Raw genomic sequence first — 17,751 nt, 5'->3', positions numbered from 1 at the left:
ACATTGCTTTTCTGCTTTAGTTCTGGATTTTGGTTTTAATCATGAGTAGTTCTTATAGTCTTTTTGTTCTGATAACCTCATATTATTATGTTAGTTCTTTCACTCTTGCACTTTATTAACTCCTGAGTTCTATGTTGGTTTGTGGTTTTATTACTTCTCTTCTTCGACAGATATGGTTGGTCACTGTTATGTTTTATTTTGTCCACTCACCCTTAGATGTCTGTTGCGTTGTTTTTGCACTGTCAGTATTCTGTTTAATGGTAGTCATCTGGTATTTGTTCCTTTCCATGTGTATCTTATTGAGGCTTTTCAGGTTTCAAATCCCGCAAAATCTCGGAGAGGTCGCCGCGCTGCGAGATCTCAGTAACATTGAGAACTGCACTGAGATGCTCTGATCACGCTGTATTTTAACCGCTGCACACGGACAACACCATTAACATTGCAACATAAAACTATTTTTATATTGTGCCTAAAACTCTCGTGAATATATTCTCTGGGTTTATAGACGTTGTTATTGCGTTTGTTTTATGTAAACGTGAGAATCACAGTGTTGTGTGGGCCGCCCAAAGAGGAGGTACTGCTGGCCAACACCAGAGGGCGCTCTGCCTGTCGTCGGGCTTCAGGCACCAGAGGGCGCAGTCGCCGCAGGAAGCCACCAGGAGCCAGGAGCTGACAGCTGTCAGTAACCATCATCCCTAACATCACATCCCATAAAAGCCTGGAAGAGACACCACAACTCTGCCGAGTTATCAGCTTACCCGTCAGGTAAACCTACTCAGCCGCTTTATTGCTACTGACCTTTGGAGTCGTAACCTCTGGTATATTAGCAGCTTGGAGCTGGGTTTGTGGAAGTTTGGAGGAGCTGGCGTTTCCACTCCTCACTTTCCTTATCTCAGAGTGTTACTGTTGGTACTGCACATTTTCAGTATTCCTGTTTTCTGGGAGTGGTGGATTTTTCCCTCAGGAGAGGAACTGTACTTTTTGCTGACTGTTTGCTGGGTGTACACACACCCACCTTTAACCTGTTTGTTTTCCCTGCCAGCAGTACCGGATCTGACAGCTGGAAGCGGTGGCCACCTGGGGACTCGGGACTTGGCGGCTTCGGTGTATTGCAGGTCTCCGTTGGCGGTGGAACCTTGTGGGTCCCGGCTCTTCTCTGGATAGGCGTCTCCTACCCTCGGGCCTGCCCACACGTCACCTTTTTGTGGAGACTCAATTGACAGACTAAAAGCAGTATTTTGACCTGTTGTGCACATTTGCAATATTAAATTGTATTTATTGGCATCTCTATTGTCCGTTCATTTACGCCCCCTGGTGTGGGTCCGTGCATTACACTTTCCCCAACACACAGGCTGTCTCTCTGTTATTTTCAGTGGGAGCTGCTGTGAGCTCCGCTCACTTCCTGATCATGTCATTCTGGGAGAAAGTGAAGTTTGCTCTTTAACATCTTGATTATTGTTCTTTACAACACTGTTTGTCCTCTTTGTTCCAGACTAATATATATAATATGTCTGAAATTCGGTTTGCGCTTATTAAAGTCCACGCAGATTAAACGTAACAGACACGGATTATTTGTTATAATTGTTTTAGCAAGTTTTCAGGGTATCATGCAGCAGTCTCTTATTAACGTGACAAAAAGCATAAAAAAATTACATTTTCATAGTATAATATTCATTTACAACTGTCATCGTGTAGATTCTCTATGTTGTTCTGACTGCAGCGACTCTCTGGCATGCAAGGGATTATGGGATACGTGAAAACCCCAAATGTTCATGCCCTGATTCCCCACACCTGTCACCAATTAGCAGTGGTGGGCACAGCTAACCAAAAAGTTAGCTTCGTTAACAGATAATTAGCTAACTGAAAAGTTATCTTTTATAAAGCTAAACCGATAAACTACCCAAAAATTTATCAGAAGCTACAGCTAACCGATAACCTCCAGTATTGTCTCCTGTACATTTGCAGCTACTAACAAACTGATTTTGAGTTTTAAGACCACAATCGCTTCTGGTAGCATCAAAGGCGAACACAGACCCAAACAATGAGTCAGCACTTCTGTCGTTGAGCGCCCTGCCCACTGCTGGAAGCTCCTGTTTACTATGTAACTTGTAGCAGTAAAGCAGTTGAGAGGAGCAGCAAATCTCAATTTTCTACTCAAGAGCAGCGGAGATCTTGGAAAATAAAGCAGTGCTGACTTATGCTCCTCTGCAGCATGCATGTGCTAAATAAAACATAGGCAATCCATGTAAAAAAAAAGCATGAAAATATTGCCTGAAGGTCATTTCAACACACACACACACACACACACACACACACACACACACACACACACACACACACACACACACACACACACACACACACACACACACACACACACACACACACACACACACACACACACATATACACTCAACAAAAATATAAACGCAACACTTTTGGTTTTGCTCCCATTTTGTATGAGATGAACTCAAAGATCTAAAACTTTTTCCACATACACAGTATCACCATTTCCCTCAAATATTATTCACAAACCAGTCTAAATCTGTGATAGTGAGCACTTCTCCTTTGCTGAGATAATCCATCCCACCTCACAGGTGTGCCATATCAAGATGCTGATTAGACACCATGATTAGTGCACAGGTGTGCCTTAGACTGTCCACAATAAAAGGCCACTCTGAAAGGTGCAGTTTTATCACACAGCACAATGCCACAGATGTCGCAAGATTTGAGGGAGCGTGCAATTGGCATGCTGACAGCAGGAATGTCAACCAGAGCTGTTGCTCATGTATTGAATGTTCATTTCTCTACCATAAGCCGTCTCCAAAGGCGTTTCAGAGAATTTGGCAGTACATCCAACCAGCCTCACAACCGCAGACCACGTGTAACCACACCAGCCCAGGACCTCCACATCCAGCATGTTCACCTCCAAGATCGTCTGAGACCAGCCACTCGGACAGCTGCTGAAACAATCGGTTTGCATAACCAAAGAATTTCTGCACAAACTGTCAGAAACCATCTCAGGGAAGCTCTTCTGCATGCTCATCATCCTCATCGGGGTCTCGACCTGACTCCAGTTCGTCGTCATAACCGACTTGAGTGGGCAAATGCTCACATTCGCTGGCGTTTGGCATGTTGGAGAGGTGTTCTCTTCACGGATGAATCCCGGTTCACACTGTTCAGGGCAGATGGCAGACAGCGTGTGTGGCGTCGTGTGGGTGAGCGGTTTTCTGATGTCAGTGTTGTGGATCGAGTGGCCCATGGTGGCGTGGGGTTATGGTATGGGCAGGCGTCTGTTATGGACGAAGAACACAGGTGCATTTTATTGATGGCATTTTGAATGCACAGAGATACCGTGACGAGATCCTGAGGCCCATTGTTGTGCCATACATCCAAGAACATCACCTCATGTTGCAGCAGGATAATGCACGGCCCCATGTTGCAAGGATCTGTACACAATTCTTGGAAGCTGAAAATGTCCCAGTTCTTGCATGGCCGGCATACTCACCGGACTTGTCACCCATTGAGCATGTTTGGGATGCTCTGGACCGGTGTATACGACAGTGTGTACCAGTTCCTGCCAATATCCAGCAACTTCGCACAGCCATTGAAGAGGAGTGGACCAACATTCCACATGCCACAATTGACAACCTGATCAACTCTATGCGAAGGAGATGTGTTGCACTGCATGAGGCAAATGGTGGTCACACCAGATACTGACTGGTATCCCCCCCCCCCCCCCCCCCAATAAAACAAAACTGCACCTTTCAGAGTGGCCTTTTATTGTGGACAGTCTAAGGCACACCGGTGCACTAATCATGGTGTCTAATCAGCATCTTGATATGGCACACCTGTGAGGTGGGATGGATTATCTCAGCAAAGGAGAAGTGCTCACTATCACAGATTTAGACTGGTTTGTGAACAATATTTGAGGGAAATGGTGATATTGTGTATGTGGAAAAAGTTTTAGATCTTTGAGTTCATCTCATACAAAATGGGAGCAAAGCCAAGTGTTGCGTTTATATTTTTGTTGAGTGTATATATATATATATATATATATATATATATATATATATATATATATATATATATATATACGAGGTCTATTAGAAAAGTATCCGACCTTATTATTTTTTTCAAAAACCATATGGATTTGAATCACGTGTGATTGCGTCAGACAAGCTTGAACCCTCGTGCGCATGAGTGAGTTTTTCCATGCCTGTCGGTTGCGTCATTTGCTTGTGAGCAGGCTTTGAGTGAGGAGTGGTCCAGCTCCCTCATCGTTGTTTCATTGCCAGGAAATGGTGGAATGATTTGGGCTTTTTTTCCATCTGAATTTTTTCAGAAACTGTTAAAGACTGGCAGCTGGAAACCATTAGAAAAATTTATCTGGCTTTCGGTGAAAATGTTACGGGCTTGGTAGAGCATAAGGAGTGTTACTGTCGCTTTAAGGACGGCCCCCAGCGGCTGTGGGGCACACCGCGCTCCGAAGCCGCCATCGACAGGCTGAACGAACATTTCATTTCTAAACAGATGGCTGTCTGGATCCGTGAGCATCGTGTGCCATTTCTCTGGTTATCACAAGAGCTGGACATCAACCATTTTCCGGCAGATTTCACTTTTAACAAGAGATTTTGTCATGGAAAGCCGAGCGGAGGCTTCACACGTCACGATGGATTCGCTACTGGAGCGAGACAAAACCACCTCCGTTTTGGTCTCACAGGACGGCTTTGTGATGGCGTTCAGACAGCTGTCGGTGGTTTTTCCATTGAGTGATTATCCGAGAAATTGTGGATGTGCCTGGACATGCCAGAACATGTCTTGTGAGGCTTCATCACGGCGTTGCTTTGCGCCATGCGGCACCGCCGTGACGCACGGAATTCCTCCGCACGTCTCTCAATGTGCCGAAAAAGTGCTGATGTCCACGTCTTTTCACAATTCCTGTGCTAGTCAGACGACGTCCCGGATAAAACATAGTGTCCAGTTTGGAAATGAATGGCACATTCCACTGTTACAGGAGTTTTTGTCATGGAAAGAGGAGCGGAGGCTTCACGCGTCGCAGCAGTGCCGCATGGTGCAAAGCAACGCCATGATGAAGCCTCACAGGACATGTTCTGGCATGTCCAGGCACATCCACAATTTCTCGGATAATCACTCGATGGAAAAACCACCGACAGCTGTCTGAACGCCATCTCAAAGCCTTCCTGTGAGACCAAAACGGAGGTGTTCCTTTGTCTCGTAGCGAATCCATCATGACGCGCGAAGCCTCCGCTCGGCTTTCCATGACAAAATCTCTTGTTAAAAGTGAAATCTGCTGGAAAATGGCTGATGTCCAGCTCTTGTGATAACCAGAGAAAGTGCACACGATGGTCTCAGATCCACAGAGCCATCCGTTTAGAAATGATCTAGTGGATTGTGGCTCTCGATGGCGGCACGGAGTGCGGCGCGCCGAGCGTCCTTAAAGCAGTCCTTAAAGCTGTAGTAACAGTCCTTATTCTCTGTGAAGCCCGTAAAATTTTCACCTAAAGCCAGATAAATTTTTCGAATGGTTTCCAGCTGCCAGTCTCTAACAGTTTCTGAAAAAATTCTGATGGAAAAAAAAGCCCAAATCATTCCGCCATTTCCTGACAATGAAAATCCACAGAGCGGGTGGACCACTCCTCACTCAAAGCCTGCTCACAGGCGAATGACGCAACCGACAGGCGTGGAAAAACACACGCATGCGCACGAGGGTTCAAGCTTGTCTGACGCAATCACACGTGATTCAAATCCATATGGTTTTTGAAAAAAATAATAAGGTCGGATACTTTTTTAATAGACCTCGTATATGAGGAAAATTCACATTTCCCTGGTGTAATCTTTTTTTTAGAAATCTTGAAAAATGAAGTGGCTAATGGCTTCTTTGCAAAGAGTAGACCAAAAAGTATCATCATGCCAAATTAGTTTTTTGTATCACCAAATAAAACATTCTCATGATCTATGCATTTATCTGCTGCACTCAAACTGTTGCATCTAAATAAGTGTAAATGTAGAATTGAAGCCAGAATGACTGCAGAGATACTGTATTTTCTAAGTTACAGTGGGGAAAATAAGTATTTGATACACTGTAGATTTTTTTGAAGTATTTCCACCTACAAAGAATGGAGAGGTCTGTAATTTTTATTGTAGGTACACTTCAGCTGTGAGAAACAGAAACTAAAAATAAAAAAAAAACATCCAGAAAATCACATTGTATGATTTTTAAATAATTAATTTACATTTTATTGCATGAAATAAGTATTTGATACAACAGAAAAACAGACCTTAATATTTGCTACAGAAACCTTTGTTTGCAATTACAGAGGTCAGACAGTTCCTGTAGTTCTTTACCAAGTTTGCACACTGCAGCTTGCGGAGCTGCTTTGAGTCTGAGTGTGAACTGTGAATGGTTGAGAGGAGCTAAAGGATTTGACGTATGTGAAATACATTGTACATAGTGTAATGTTTGTTTTTTTTAGTTCGAGAAAACAACTTGTAAATAATAAAATCAGTTGTGTATTGGTGAATCACTTTCTCTGTCTCTGGTTTGCAAAGGAGCCTGTGTGCCTTACTGCTGTGGGTTAGTCCAAATTACAAATATTAAACATAGTCCCTGGGTGAAATTCCCAGGGTGGTGTCAGAAAGGAAATCTTTAATTATCATAACTATCTACTTTGCCACATTTGATGTGGAAGTAGGATCCATTATTACCATCATTATTCCTGATTGTTTCAATGATTGTAAACAACTTGTCCACTTTGCCACACTGGCATGAGCAGCGGGACGGTGCATGCCCTGTAGGATTTTAAACCATGATGGCGTAGTGTGCTACTAGTGGAAATCTTTGTGACTGTGGTCTCAGCTCTCCTCAGGTCATTGACCAGGTCCTTCTAGGCTTTCTCAGAAGCATCCTTAGGCCACGAGGTGAGATCTCACATGGAACCCCCGACCGAGGAAGATTGACAGTCATCTTGTCTTTCTTCCATTTTGTAATAATTGCACCAACAGTTGTTGCCGTCTCACCAAGCTGCTTGTCTACTGTCCTGTAGCCCATCCCAGCATTGTGCAGGTCTACAATTTGTCCCTGGTGTCCTTAGACAGCTCTTTGGTCTTGGCGGATGTGCGTGCATGAGGACTTCTTAGATGGAGTAGACTTTACATATTCAATCTTGGAAATCATTCTACAAGTGGGTGAGTGCCCTGTTTGTTTGTTTGTTTGTTTGTTTTTTGTATTTGGTTCTCCTCAGAGAAGCCACTGTATGCCACTTCAGCATTTTCTCTTGACAAGCACAACTTACAGTTGCGAATCTTAATAAATTATTTATAGGGCTTTCCCAGGAATCAAAGCACTAAATAAAATAAACTCCAACAATAAAATAATAAATGGCAATAATAAAAGTGCACAACAACAATACAAAAAAATCACAATTTTCTATGAATACCAAATATCAAGCTCGTTCCTGACCAAGGTTCTTGCCCAGCCAGGTAGGAAATGTGTTTTACTCTAAAAATGATGGACTTCTTGTTTAGTCTTGATGTTTGGTACCTTGGAGTCAAGTTTTACCTTTCTGAGAATGTGGTAGGAGATGGAGGCATTGGCATCAATGATGATGGTGGCCACTTTGTCATCCCGGATCTCTTTTAGTAAGGGCGTGGGGTCTAGACTGTCGTCCAGCATGCGAACAGACAACGTCTCCCTTGAGATGAGGAAGCGGCGGACCAGTTCTTCCAACCGCAGGAGGCCTATGGGATCAGGTCAAGAAACAAATGAATGCACAACAATCTCTCTCTCTCTCTCTCTCTCTCTCTCTCTCTCGATAGATAGATAGATAGATAGATAGATAGATAGATAGATAGATAGATAGATAGATAGATAGATAGATAGATAGATAGATAGATAGATAGATAGATAGATAGATAGATAGATAGATAGATAGATAGATAGATAGATAGATAGATAGATAGATAGATAGATAGATAGATAGATAGATTTTTACACACGCACAAACAGACGTTGCAGAAGACATAAAAAGCAATACTGTTTTCACTCATGGTAACAACAATATGACACTTAACTAAACTGACTAAACCAATTGAACTACAACAACACAATAAATCATAATACTAACAACACTATTAAATTAACATGAATCACAATAACAACATATAAAACCCCAAAACACTGAACTCCCATGATGCATTGCAGCAAAATGTCCATTGTTTACTGGTTAGCCAAAATTGCTAATTTCTCCAAAAATATTAGTCCTACAAACTTTCCTTTTTGGTGCCGTTCATCCTTGACCTAAAATACATATACATAGCAAACGGCAAATGTCAGCTCTCCCCGGTTTCTGCGTGATCGAAGCCATACACAAAGGTCACTTGGCTATTACAATATAAATAAGAGAAACTGGCTGAGTTCTGAGTAAACTTCACAAAACTTTGTTCTGTCTGCATTATTTCTGTTTAACACTTGGAGACGGCCATTTTCCAGACACAAATGGTGGGTGTGTCTTGCCTAATTGCCGTCATAAAGTGTTCCTGAAAGCCCCACTGGGTTTAACTGTAACAACAATACAGGCCTCTAAACAGAACCGTTAATGTGCCCGCCAATCAAAAGGGAGTGTAGAGAAGCATTAAAATGGTGAACTTGAGCACAAACACAGAAGAGGGATTGATTTAATTAAAAAAAATAAAACATTTTAAATAGTAAGACAACAAATGACAGGTGTAGAAAATTAGATGATATAATACATAGAACAGTATAAAAAAGCAAAATTAGAGAAAGATTGGGGTGCTTGAACGCATGCGAACATGTTGCTTTACACTTCTTAAAATTCTAAATCAATCAAAACAATCTTGATTCATTCCATAAATTAATATTCTCTTTCAACTTGACATTTAAAATAAACAAACAAATACAAAACATAATGGAAATTGCAAGAATATTAATAGTTTAATATATCATCAGTCAGTGTGTGTTGGTGGGACTTTTGTTTGGCATAGCCTCACATCAAAACCATAGTGATGTCAAGAAAGCAGAAACGTGAGGGAAGCTTCCACCTCCATCCTAGGTTTAATCTGTTTTTACAAAAGTCCATCTTTGTGAGGATTTACTGTGAAGAAACAGACAAAAGTGGCCTGACTTCCAGTTTGTCCAGTCACAGCAACAGCAGCTGGTGCTTTAGAGAGGTCATCTGGGTTTTGGAAGCTTCCCTCAGTCGTCTTCCAACTTTACTATCACTCTGGGGTTTTTTTTTTTTTTTTGTAGGGTTTTTTGTGTTTTTTTGTGCTTCTGCCAGAGAAAATGACTACATGATGACTTCATTACTGATTGATTTGAAAGTAACGCCAAGAGATATTAAGTGATTTGTAAATGTTCTTGTTTCCATCCGGGACTGGCTGTAAAGATGAGGATATATTTATTTTTATTAATTTTATTTAACAGCCTTAAAATGTGTAAAGTCCAGCAATTCTGATACTTTCTGCAAAGGAGACTGAAAAAGGAAACAAGGAGAGAAGAGTAGAGAAAGAAGAAAATGTGGAGATTTCTGATCACACTTCAGACCCACATTCTGCTTTGGCGCAGATCAGACTGGTGGTCGGGAAGCCGAAGGACCGTAGGACAGCTCCCACAGCGCCGCTCAGATCCTCGTTACTCGGATAGAGCGTAACTGAGGCGAAGCGAAGGTACGGCAGCTTGGGGGTTTCCTCTGGACCGATCTTCACGTGAGGAATCTGAGGATGGAGGAGAGTATGAAAATAAGGATCACAGGAAAAATATTACAAAATTGTGAGATGCAAAATGAGAGATTAGCGTTATAGTTAAAGAGGGAGGAAAAAAGAATAAATATTTAAAATCATCAAACAAAAAGGGGCGTAACTTGAAGTGTGAACACTAATCACTTTCAGTGATTATCTGATCAGGAGATACTTTCAGACAGATCAATTCTGAAATGTCAATAATGTGGAGAATTTCGTAAAACCGTAAGTCGGTGCTGCAGCTGCCATCTGATGTGAGACCAGTGGCGTTGGACTCACCTCTTTCTCCCCACAAATGTGACTGATGGTGGATCCAGAGGCAGGGCTGGAGGCGGGGCCAATGACTGCCACCACACCCTTTGGTAGAATCTGGCACACTGAGAGAGCAGAAACATGAGGTCATCCTCTGTACTGACAAGAAACCGCTTCTAAAAGTTTAAACCACATGAGAAGAACAGAAAACAGTAAAACCCACGATCACTGAATGTGTGAATTTTGTGTCAGTGCTTCTCCATTGAATCTGCTCCATAAAAAACTAACACGGACTTCCTGTCTGCTGGGAAGTTTATCTTTTAACTTCAGTTACGAAACATCCACACGAGCAGAACGCTGTGAGCGCCGCGCTCAGAAGACTGCCATCAACATTGCTACATGCTGAATCTGTGAAACACTGCCATTGGTTTTCTTGAACACAGCTAGAAGAGTACTCCCTGGAGGCTCCGCCCACCGCTGTCAGCTAGCAAAGGAAATGCGGGAAATTTAAATCCAGACCAGATATTCCTTAATCAGAGAAAGTGAGACAAAATTTGACTTTAAAGAAACAAAAAACAATCCCATTTCCAACAACCCATAGGTTCGGTGAATTGTTGACTGTCAATAGACGGTTTTCATGTGACGTATTGGTCACGTCATTTTGTGTCCCGCGGCCATTCTGGATTACGACGCGGTGGCTGTTGTGATACGCTACGTGCATTTGGTGAACAATTGCAGAAGCTTCAACGTCGGTGTGAAGAAGCCTCACGGCACCGTGGCGCTGAGAGAGATCCGCCGCTACCAGAAATCCACTGCTCCCAGAATTTTATTTTATTTTATTCGGCAATAAAATTATATAAGAATACATAAAAATACTGCAGAGGATAACACAAGAATGCTTCCAATACGGATGCTTATTTATATTGTAGTCCTCGAGCACCGAGCTCCGCTCAGGACTTCAGGACGACCTCCGCTTTCAGAGCTCCGCTGTGATGCTCTGCAGGAGGCCGGCGAGGCTGACCTGGTCGGCAGCTTCCGAGTTCATCGCAGTGTGACACTGTCGGCCAGTTCGTTACATTAACACTAAATTCGCTATCTGGTATAAGATACGGATCCACTGAACCAACTGCTACACATCTATCACGATAAATAGCTTTATCTCGAGGATTTAAAGCATTGTAATAACCGTACATTCTCTCCATTTTTCTATCACACGCCTCCTTGTAATCCAGACTGGAGACGGCACCTGTCCTGCAGCAAATCGGTCACGTGATTGAAAACCCTCTATTGGCCGTAGGTTTGAGTGAGAGTGTGTGGACTTGCTGCACAAAATGAACCACGGAGCTGATATGATCTGAGTAGTTAAAGGACAAATGCTTATGTACTCTGGAAAAAAAAATGAATATTGAAAAATGATATTTTTACATGAATTTCCTGAAAGTTTTGATTGTGTTGTTTTATTTCACTTTTAAGTGGACATCTTTTTATTGGAAATTGAATGTAATCTGACATTATTGTTTGGCTAATGTGGAGCAGAGCTGCTTAATGCAGTAAATATGGCATTTGAAGTAATGCATGATCGCAGTGAGAATGCCACACCCACCGCCACGTGTTCGGACTCACTGGTGTCTGTGGTCTCGTACTGGGAGTCCCTCTGCAGCTCGTAGACGTCCACCTCCACTCTGGCCTGAGAAGACTCCTCCATCAGACTGTTGATGTTCTCCCTCGCCAGAGCCAGTGCCAGGCGCTCACCACGCCCACACAATGGCTGGCCGTCCAACATGGCCGCTGGTGGAGGAGGGGAAAAAGGACAGAAATAATTTTTTGATGAAACCACCTTTAAGCTTATTTGTTCAGGGGTGTCGAGGAAATCAACTTCATGGGACACAAAAATAAAATATCAGGAGTTAAATGATGTTTAAAAAAGAGTCAATAAAGAAGAATGCAGGTCAGGGAACATGCGCTGGTGTCACTGCATCCAACACAATACAGAACCCTGCACTGGGTCCTGGACGGCAACCACCCAGGCAGACAACCAGTCCATCCCCACTTCTCCAAAGTGTCTATCTGCTGCAGCCAGGTGAAATGTGGGCGTGTCCTTGACCTGCTCCAGCTGCTGGAGTCCTCAACACTGAAGCACCTGAATGCTTCATCACATCTAGTAAATGTGACTCATAGCCAAAATATCAATACTGACGTTTCTTCAAAGTGCAAATGACCTGCTCAGATGCGTACTCACACAAGGACCGGGTGTCTTGGACCATGTCTGAAATCCCCCCACCACCACAACCACCACCACCAAACTCCCACACTGGCCTAGACCCGAGCAAGCCTGTCAATACAACATGAATTCTATTTTGAGAAAGTGCACTCTCACACCCACCTCAGTATAATAGAGAGTATCACTGAAAAGAGATGAGATTAGTTTTATAAAAGGAGGTGAAGGGTAATAATTATGACTGAATAGCACAGGATCAGAAAGCTCAACATAAATGACAGAGGCAGGAGTGGCTGTTCAAACGGCCCAGATGCACAGCCATCACACCTAAAAAAAAAACTCCACAGAGATTTGCTGCAGGGATCAGCTCTGTGACAGAATGGATTCAACTTTGCAGTCACGTTTTTGTATGTACCTTCAAATCATGTCCGTTTGATGTTTTTTGCTGTACAGTAAAACTCACATGTAATGGATTGGATGGAATTTTGTCCATTATAATTGAAATCCACTATATGTATAAAATGGACAAAATCCGTTATATGTACAGCAAATCATTTCATTATCATTTATATAGCGCCAAATCACAACAAGTTGCCTCAGTGCGCTTCACACAAGTAAGGTCTAAGCTTACCAACCCCTAGAGCAAGCACACAGGTGACGGTGATTAAACGCCTGACCATGAATAGATGCCTGCCTCACTTTATTGCCGGGGCAAAACTCCGTCTCAAAAAATAAACGCCTGCCTTAAATAAGCGCCGGACATTATGTGTATTAAACAGGATTACATTTGGTCAAATCACTCTTTTTTTCTAAGTCTGCTGCAGAGTGGTACCTTAAAATCCTAAAGCCTGATTTATGCTTCTACAACTACGTAACTGTGTGGCCATGCAATCGACATGTGTGTGATGCTTTTAATGTTCTCTGTCACGTTGGTCAGTGTCTTATTGCAATTTACTGCAGGAACAGTGGCTTTTTCTGGATCAATTTGTCCCTCAAAGAGCTCCACTTCTTTATATAACCACCAACATCCAAACCAAAGGTACAGTACGTGCAATTTCTTTCCATGAACTGCGGGTCATTTGAGTGTGTTTGTAGTTATAGAGTCCGTGTTGTGAAGTTGGTCATATTTGTGGACTTTTCTGCCAAATGTATGTATTTGATCCATGATCAAAATGCAATCGACATGCTCATTGCAAAATTATTAAAATGCAACTGGAGAAGAAGGAGTGAAACTTGGAAATTGACCAATCACAGCCCTTTTAGTCTCCAAGCTTTTGACCGGGCTATGGAGAGGGTCCGCTGCCATGCAGAGGGATCTGATCTAAAGTGGATGTTGGTTAAATCTGTTGTTTCTAAGTCAGCTGCAGAGTGGTACCTTAAAATCCTACATCCTCCACGGAGATCATGAAGCTGTTGGCTTCCCTCACTTGGAGAACGTCCTGCACTTGATACATTTACCAAACTGTCATACTCATGGAGATCATGAAGCTGGAACTTCTGAAGCAAAAGTGAAAGGTTTCTCCAATCATAGCCATTGAACCTTGTACCAGAGTTGTGCTGGATATCTTGGTGGCTTCCCTCACTTCGAGAACATCCAGTTCTAGACAGGTTTAACCAGCTGTCATACTCATGGAGATCATGAAGCAGATCTGATCCCTTCATGAGCAGCTTTGACAGGATGCCACATGTAAATAAATCTAACAGCTCGGGTCCTGAACCAGGAAGCTTTGGCTTCTCCGCAACTGCAACCATCATATCCATTTTGCACCCTAGAACTGGCAGAGGAGACATAGCCGGTGGCTGTATACAGTAACACCTGCCATGTTCATTTTTGCAGCCGCCTCCCTGCTGACTCGCCTGCTTTGCATCGTGAGCGCGGAGTAAAATGCCACGGTGCGTTCGGGCCTCGGGCGGAAATGCAAACTATCAGAGTGGCACAGATACCAGATGGGATGCAGGAGGAAGTGTGATCAGGTTGTTCAACATTTGGAAAGTGCACCCAGAGGCAAATCCCATTTCCATGGTATGAAGGAAGGAGAGAGAGAGAGAGAAAAAGCTGAGCTGCAGATCGTCATATTTCAACGCCATTTAAACCCAGAACCCGTCCGGTTTCGGTGGAGGGAAAGAGATAAACTAACAATTTGTGTGCAACAAATACTGAAAGATTATTTTCAGTTCATCAATTTGTGAAGCTGTGCGTCTCCCCAGACAACTTCACGTTCACATTACAGGCTGAAGTGACCTGAATCTGTCTTTTCCTGGATGGCTCACATTCATGTTCATAAGTCACCTGTAAATGATCGGAACGTTCTGATTACAGCCAAACATCAGGATCCTCAAGCACGCTACCCCCCCCCCCCCCCACACACACACACACACACACACAAATAATAATAATAATTTAAAAAGTAATTCATCACATGAAAGTCTCTGATCACAGTGAGAACAATGCATCGTTTTAAAAGTTGTTAACTATCATTCATTGTGTTTCAGGTGTAATTCTAAAAAGCAGCCATGAGATGGTGTTAAAGAGCTAAACAGAAACACAGAAGTGTTTCAAATGTATTACTGTCATCATCAAAATTTATGGTATGAAATTTTTATCTGTTTAATTGTGTTAATCAGTAAAATGAACAAAGTGCTGTCTGTCTAAATGTTGATATGATGGGCCTCTGGTTGGGGTTCAGAACTAACATATTTTCTAGAGTGCACAACATTTTTTTAAGGTGTTGTGGTCCTTCCACTTATACACCAATTATAATATACTGAAACATCACATTTGTTTTGGGTTTTCCCAGGAATCAAAGTATGAAACAAAATAAATTCAAATAATAAAAGAATAAATGCCAGAAATAAAAACAACAACAAAAATGCATAAAATACCAAATTAAAGAGGTGATAATACAGAAAAAAAAACTGTGATATTCATACTCCGCAAAGTGATATAAAATCAAATCCACTGAGTGTTCCAAGCTTTAGGCATACATATGAAGAGTTATAGTATTCCTCCGACCTGATGGAAAATAAAGTCGGATTCAGGTCACATCATTTGGTGATGTACACGGAGCCATGCTGTGGATGTTCACACCCCAGAATTTGAAAAGCACTTGGATCATTCATAAGTCTGTCAAAGCTGAAGAACCCTAAAATGGATTTGGGATAACATTATTATAATGCAGCAGATAACAGAATATTTACAGAGGAATCCTGCAAATGCTGATATAAGCATCAAATTCAGCACAAGTACTCCTTTGACATTACTCTTTTGAAAAAAAAAAAAGATTGGCCACTTAAATTTTTAATAGACAGCCAACCAGGTAGCCAGGTTGATAATGATACCACATTATTTGTCTGATTACAAAGATTCCAAAAAGGTATAGTTTGGACTATGACTGAATGGGTTATGGGGTAAAAACAGCAAGAATGGTGACAAAGGTCAATTTCAGTTTGTACAGGGGTCAAAAGTTAAAGTTGCTCCAATTTTGGTACCTTGGAATATTTATGATCAAACAAATAATGTGGTGTAGTTCTCAATATGTTTGCAGCATCTTTTAATTTTGACCCCTGTGTAATTCTTCAATTGACCCCTATGTGCCACCTAATGAAAATTAAAGTGGCAAATCATTTTTTTCAAAAAGAGTAATGTCTAAGGAGTATTTGTGCCAAATTTGGTGCTTGTATCAGCATTTGAAGGATCGTTTCAGTTTTCTGCTGCACTATTATAACTTATTGCTTCTGTTTCGGTGGAACAGTACATGCTCTTCTGCCTCCCAGCAAGAAGGTCATGGGTTCAAACCATGGCCCTGTCTTCTTATACCTGTGGAGTTGCATCAGGAAGTGCATGTCAATCCAGTGCACTTAGGAGTCTATGCACACAAAGTTAGTCTCAGCAAAAAGCTTCAACCTCCTTCATTCTTTCAGTATGATGAAATCTGTTGCGGTGGATCCCCACAGCCCCAAACCGCTGAGGTGTAAAATGCTGTTGCTCTTGTCTTCTTGAAGGAGCATCATAGATTATTGATATATAAAGATGACAAAACTTCTTCCAAAGTGGAGTTGGCACCACAGCATGATTCTCTTTTTACCTCTGCAGGGGGAGTTGATCCAGAAAAAAAGATGACTAACATGTACTTCACAGCACACCAGCTGGAGTTGATACTCTGTGATACGAGGACGGACATTTGGCCTCCAGGGGCCAGAGATAAGCTGACAGATGCAACAAGACCCAGAAAGGGGAATCGAACCAGAAATGGTTGTCTGCCTGTTGGTGAAACTGGACTTTATAAGGTAACGTTTCAGCGCTCAAACAGAACAGCAGTGAGGTTTCACTCGACAGCGGCTCAGCAGGTGGTGATGTTTGTACCTGTACTGCAAACCATCGCATTCTTGTGGAATGCAGCAACCATGAAACACAAGGATGCAGACATTCGAAGCAATATGTGGCCTTGGCAGAGGTGTGCGCTCAACGAGTACCTTCTAATTTCAAATAAAAAGTGAAATTTCCACTTTCCAAAATGACTCAAGTGTAAAATTTGAAAGATAAACTGTGATGTGGTTTTCAAAGGATAAATACTTGTCTGCAGTGATAAACTATGTTTTTACAGAGTGCTGCCTTGTGGTTTACACACATTTAATGGTGAACATAAGATAATAACTCGTTCCAAATGACTGACTAAACATCTTCTAAATAATTCTTGGAAGAGTTCTGCAGTAGCTGAAGGACGCTGAAGCTCCTCCTGAATCATAAAATCTCCCTCCACCACTTTCTGTCTGAATGCTGATGTGACTTCAACATTCACTTCACGTTCTCTGGATTTCAACAATGTAAGTTGATGTTTTCAAATCGTTATACGGCTGTGACTTACTGAGCAGGGGTGGTGGCCAAGTGGTTAATGCGCTTGGTTTCAGTTCAGAAGGTTCCGGGTTCAAATCCCACCCCTGCCACATTTCTCCAAGTAATGTGGAGTTGCGTCAGGAAGGGCATCCGGCGTAAAACTTGTGCCAATTCAACATGCATATCCACCTTGGATTTGCTGTGGCGATCCCAAGTGCAAACAAGGGAGCAGCCGAAGGGACTTACTTTAGACGGCTGTGACTTACTGAAGTCAGTCCAAAATCGGACAACCTAAGAAATGTCAAACAACTAACGATCAAAGCAGATCTAACAATGAGTGTGAAACTTTGCACATTTTTATTTTTTTTAATCTTCCTCTGCCAAGTCAAATAAGTCTGTAAAAGTCTGTGGAGTCATTACTGGGGTGCAGGAAGCCCGTGCACAGGGGCCGAAGGGTATCTAATGGGGCTAAACAGGGGCATTGGGGCATCTACAGTAGACTGCATGGAGACTCTAGGGCAGGGGTGGCCAAGTTCGGTCCTCGAGAGCCACATTCCTGACACTCTTAGTTGTCTCCCTGCTCCAACACACCTGAATCCAATGAAAGGCTCATTAAAAGTCTGCTAACGAGTCTTTCATTGGATTCAGGTGTGTTGGAGCAGGGAGA

General features: G+C 42.4%; 1 protein-coding gene and 1 long non-coding RNA gene across 5 annotated transcripts in view; one reads left to right on the top strand and one right to left on the bottom strand.

The window, feature by feature from the left end:
* Positions 1-17,751, bottom strand: part of LOC117501603 (glutamate receptor ionotropic, kainate 5-like) — a 382,609-nt gene that overhangs the window by 118,136 nt on the left and 246,722 nt on the right. For all 4 annotated transcript variants that reach the window (XM_034160521.1, XM_034160520.1, XM_034160519.1 and 1 more), the window contains 4 exons: positions 11,656-11,820; positions 10,060-10,157; positions 9,591-9,756; positions 7,583-7,761 (listed from right to left, as the gene is read on the bottom strand). In XM_034160521.1, the coding sequence (XP_034016412.1) occupies positions 7,583-7,761; positions 9,591-9,756; positions 10,060-10,157; positions 11,656-11,820 (608 nt within the window). The remainder of the gene's footprint in view (positions 1-7,582; positions 7,762-9,590; positions 9,757-10,059; positions 10,158-11,655; positions 11,821-17,751) is intronic.
* Positions 1,384-7,080, top strand: LOC117501605. The gene is made up of 3 exons (XR_004558048.1): positions 1,384-1,410; positions 4,012-4,017; positions 6,935-7,080. It is a non-coding gene; the product is annotated as an uncharacterized LOC117501605 (long non-coding RNA).

Source organism: Thalassophryne amazonica, chromosome 20 (genome assembly GCF_902500255.1).
Source record: "Thalassophryne amazonica chromosome 20, fThaAma1.1, whole genome shotgun sequence".
NCBI lineage: Eukaryota > Metazoa > Chordata > Actinopteri > Batrachoidiformes > Batrachoididae > Thalassophryne > Thalassophryne amazonica.
The sequence above is the reverse complement of the archived record's forward strand: the minus strand, read 5'-3'. Positions and strand labels throughout refer to the sequence as shown.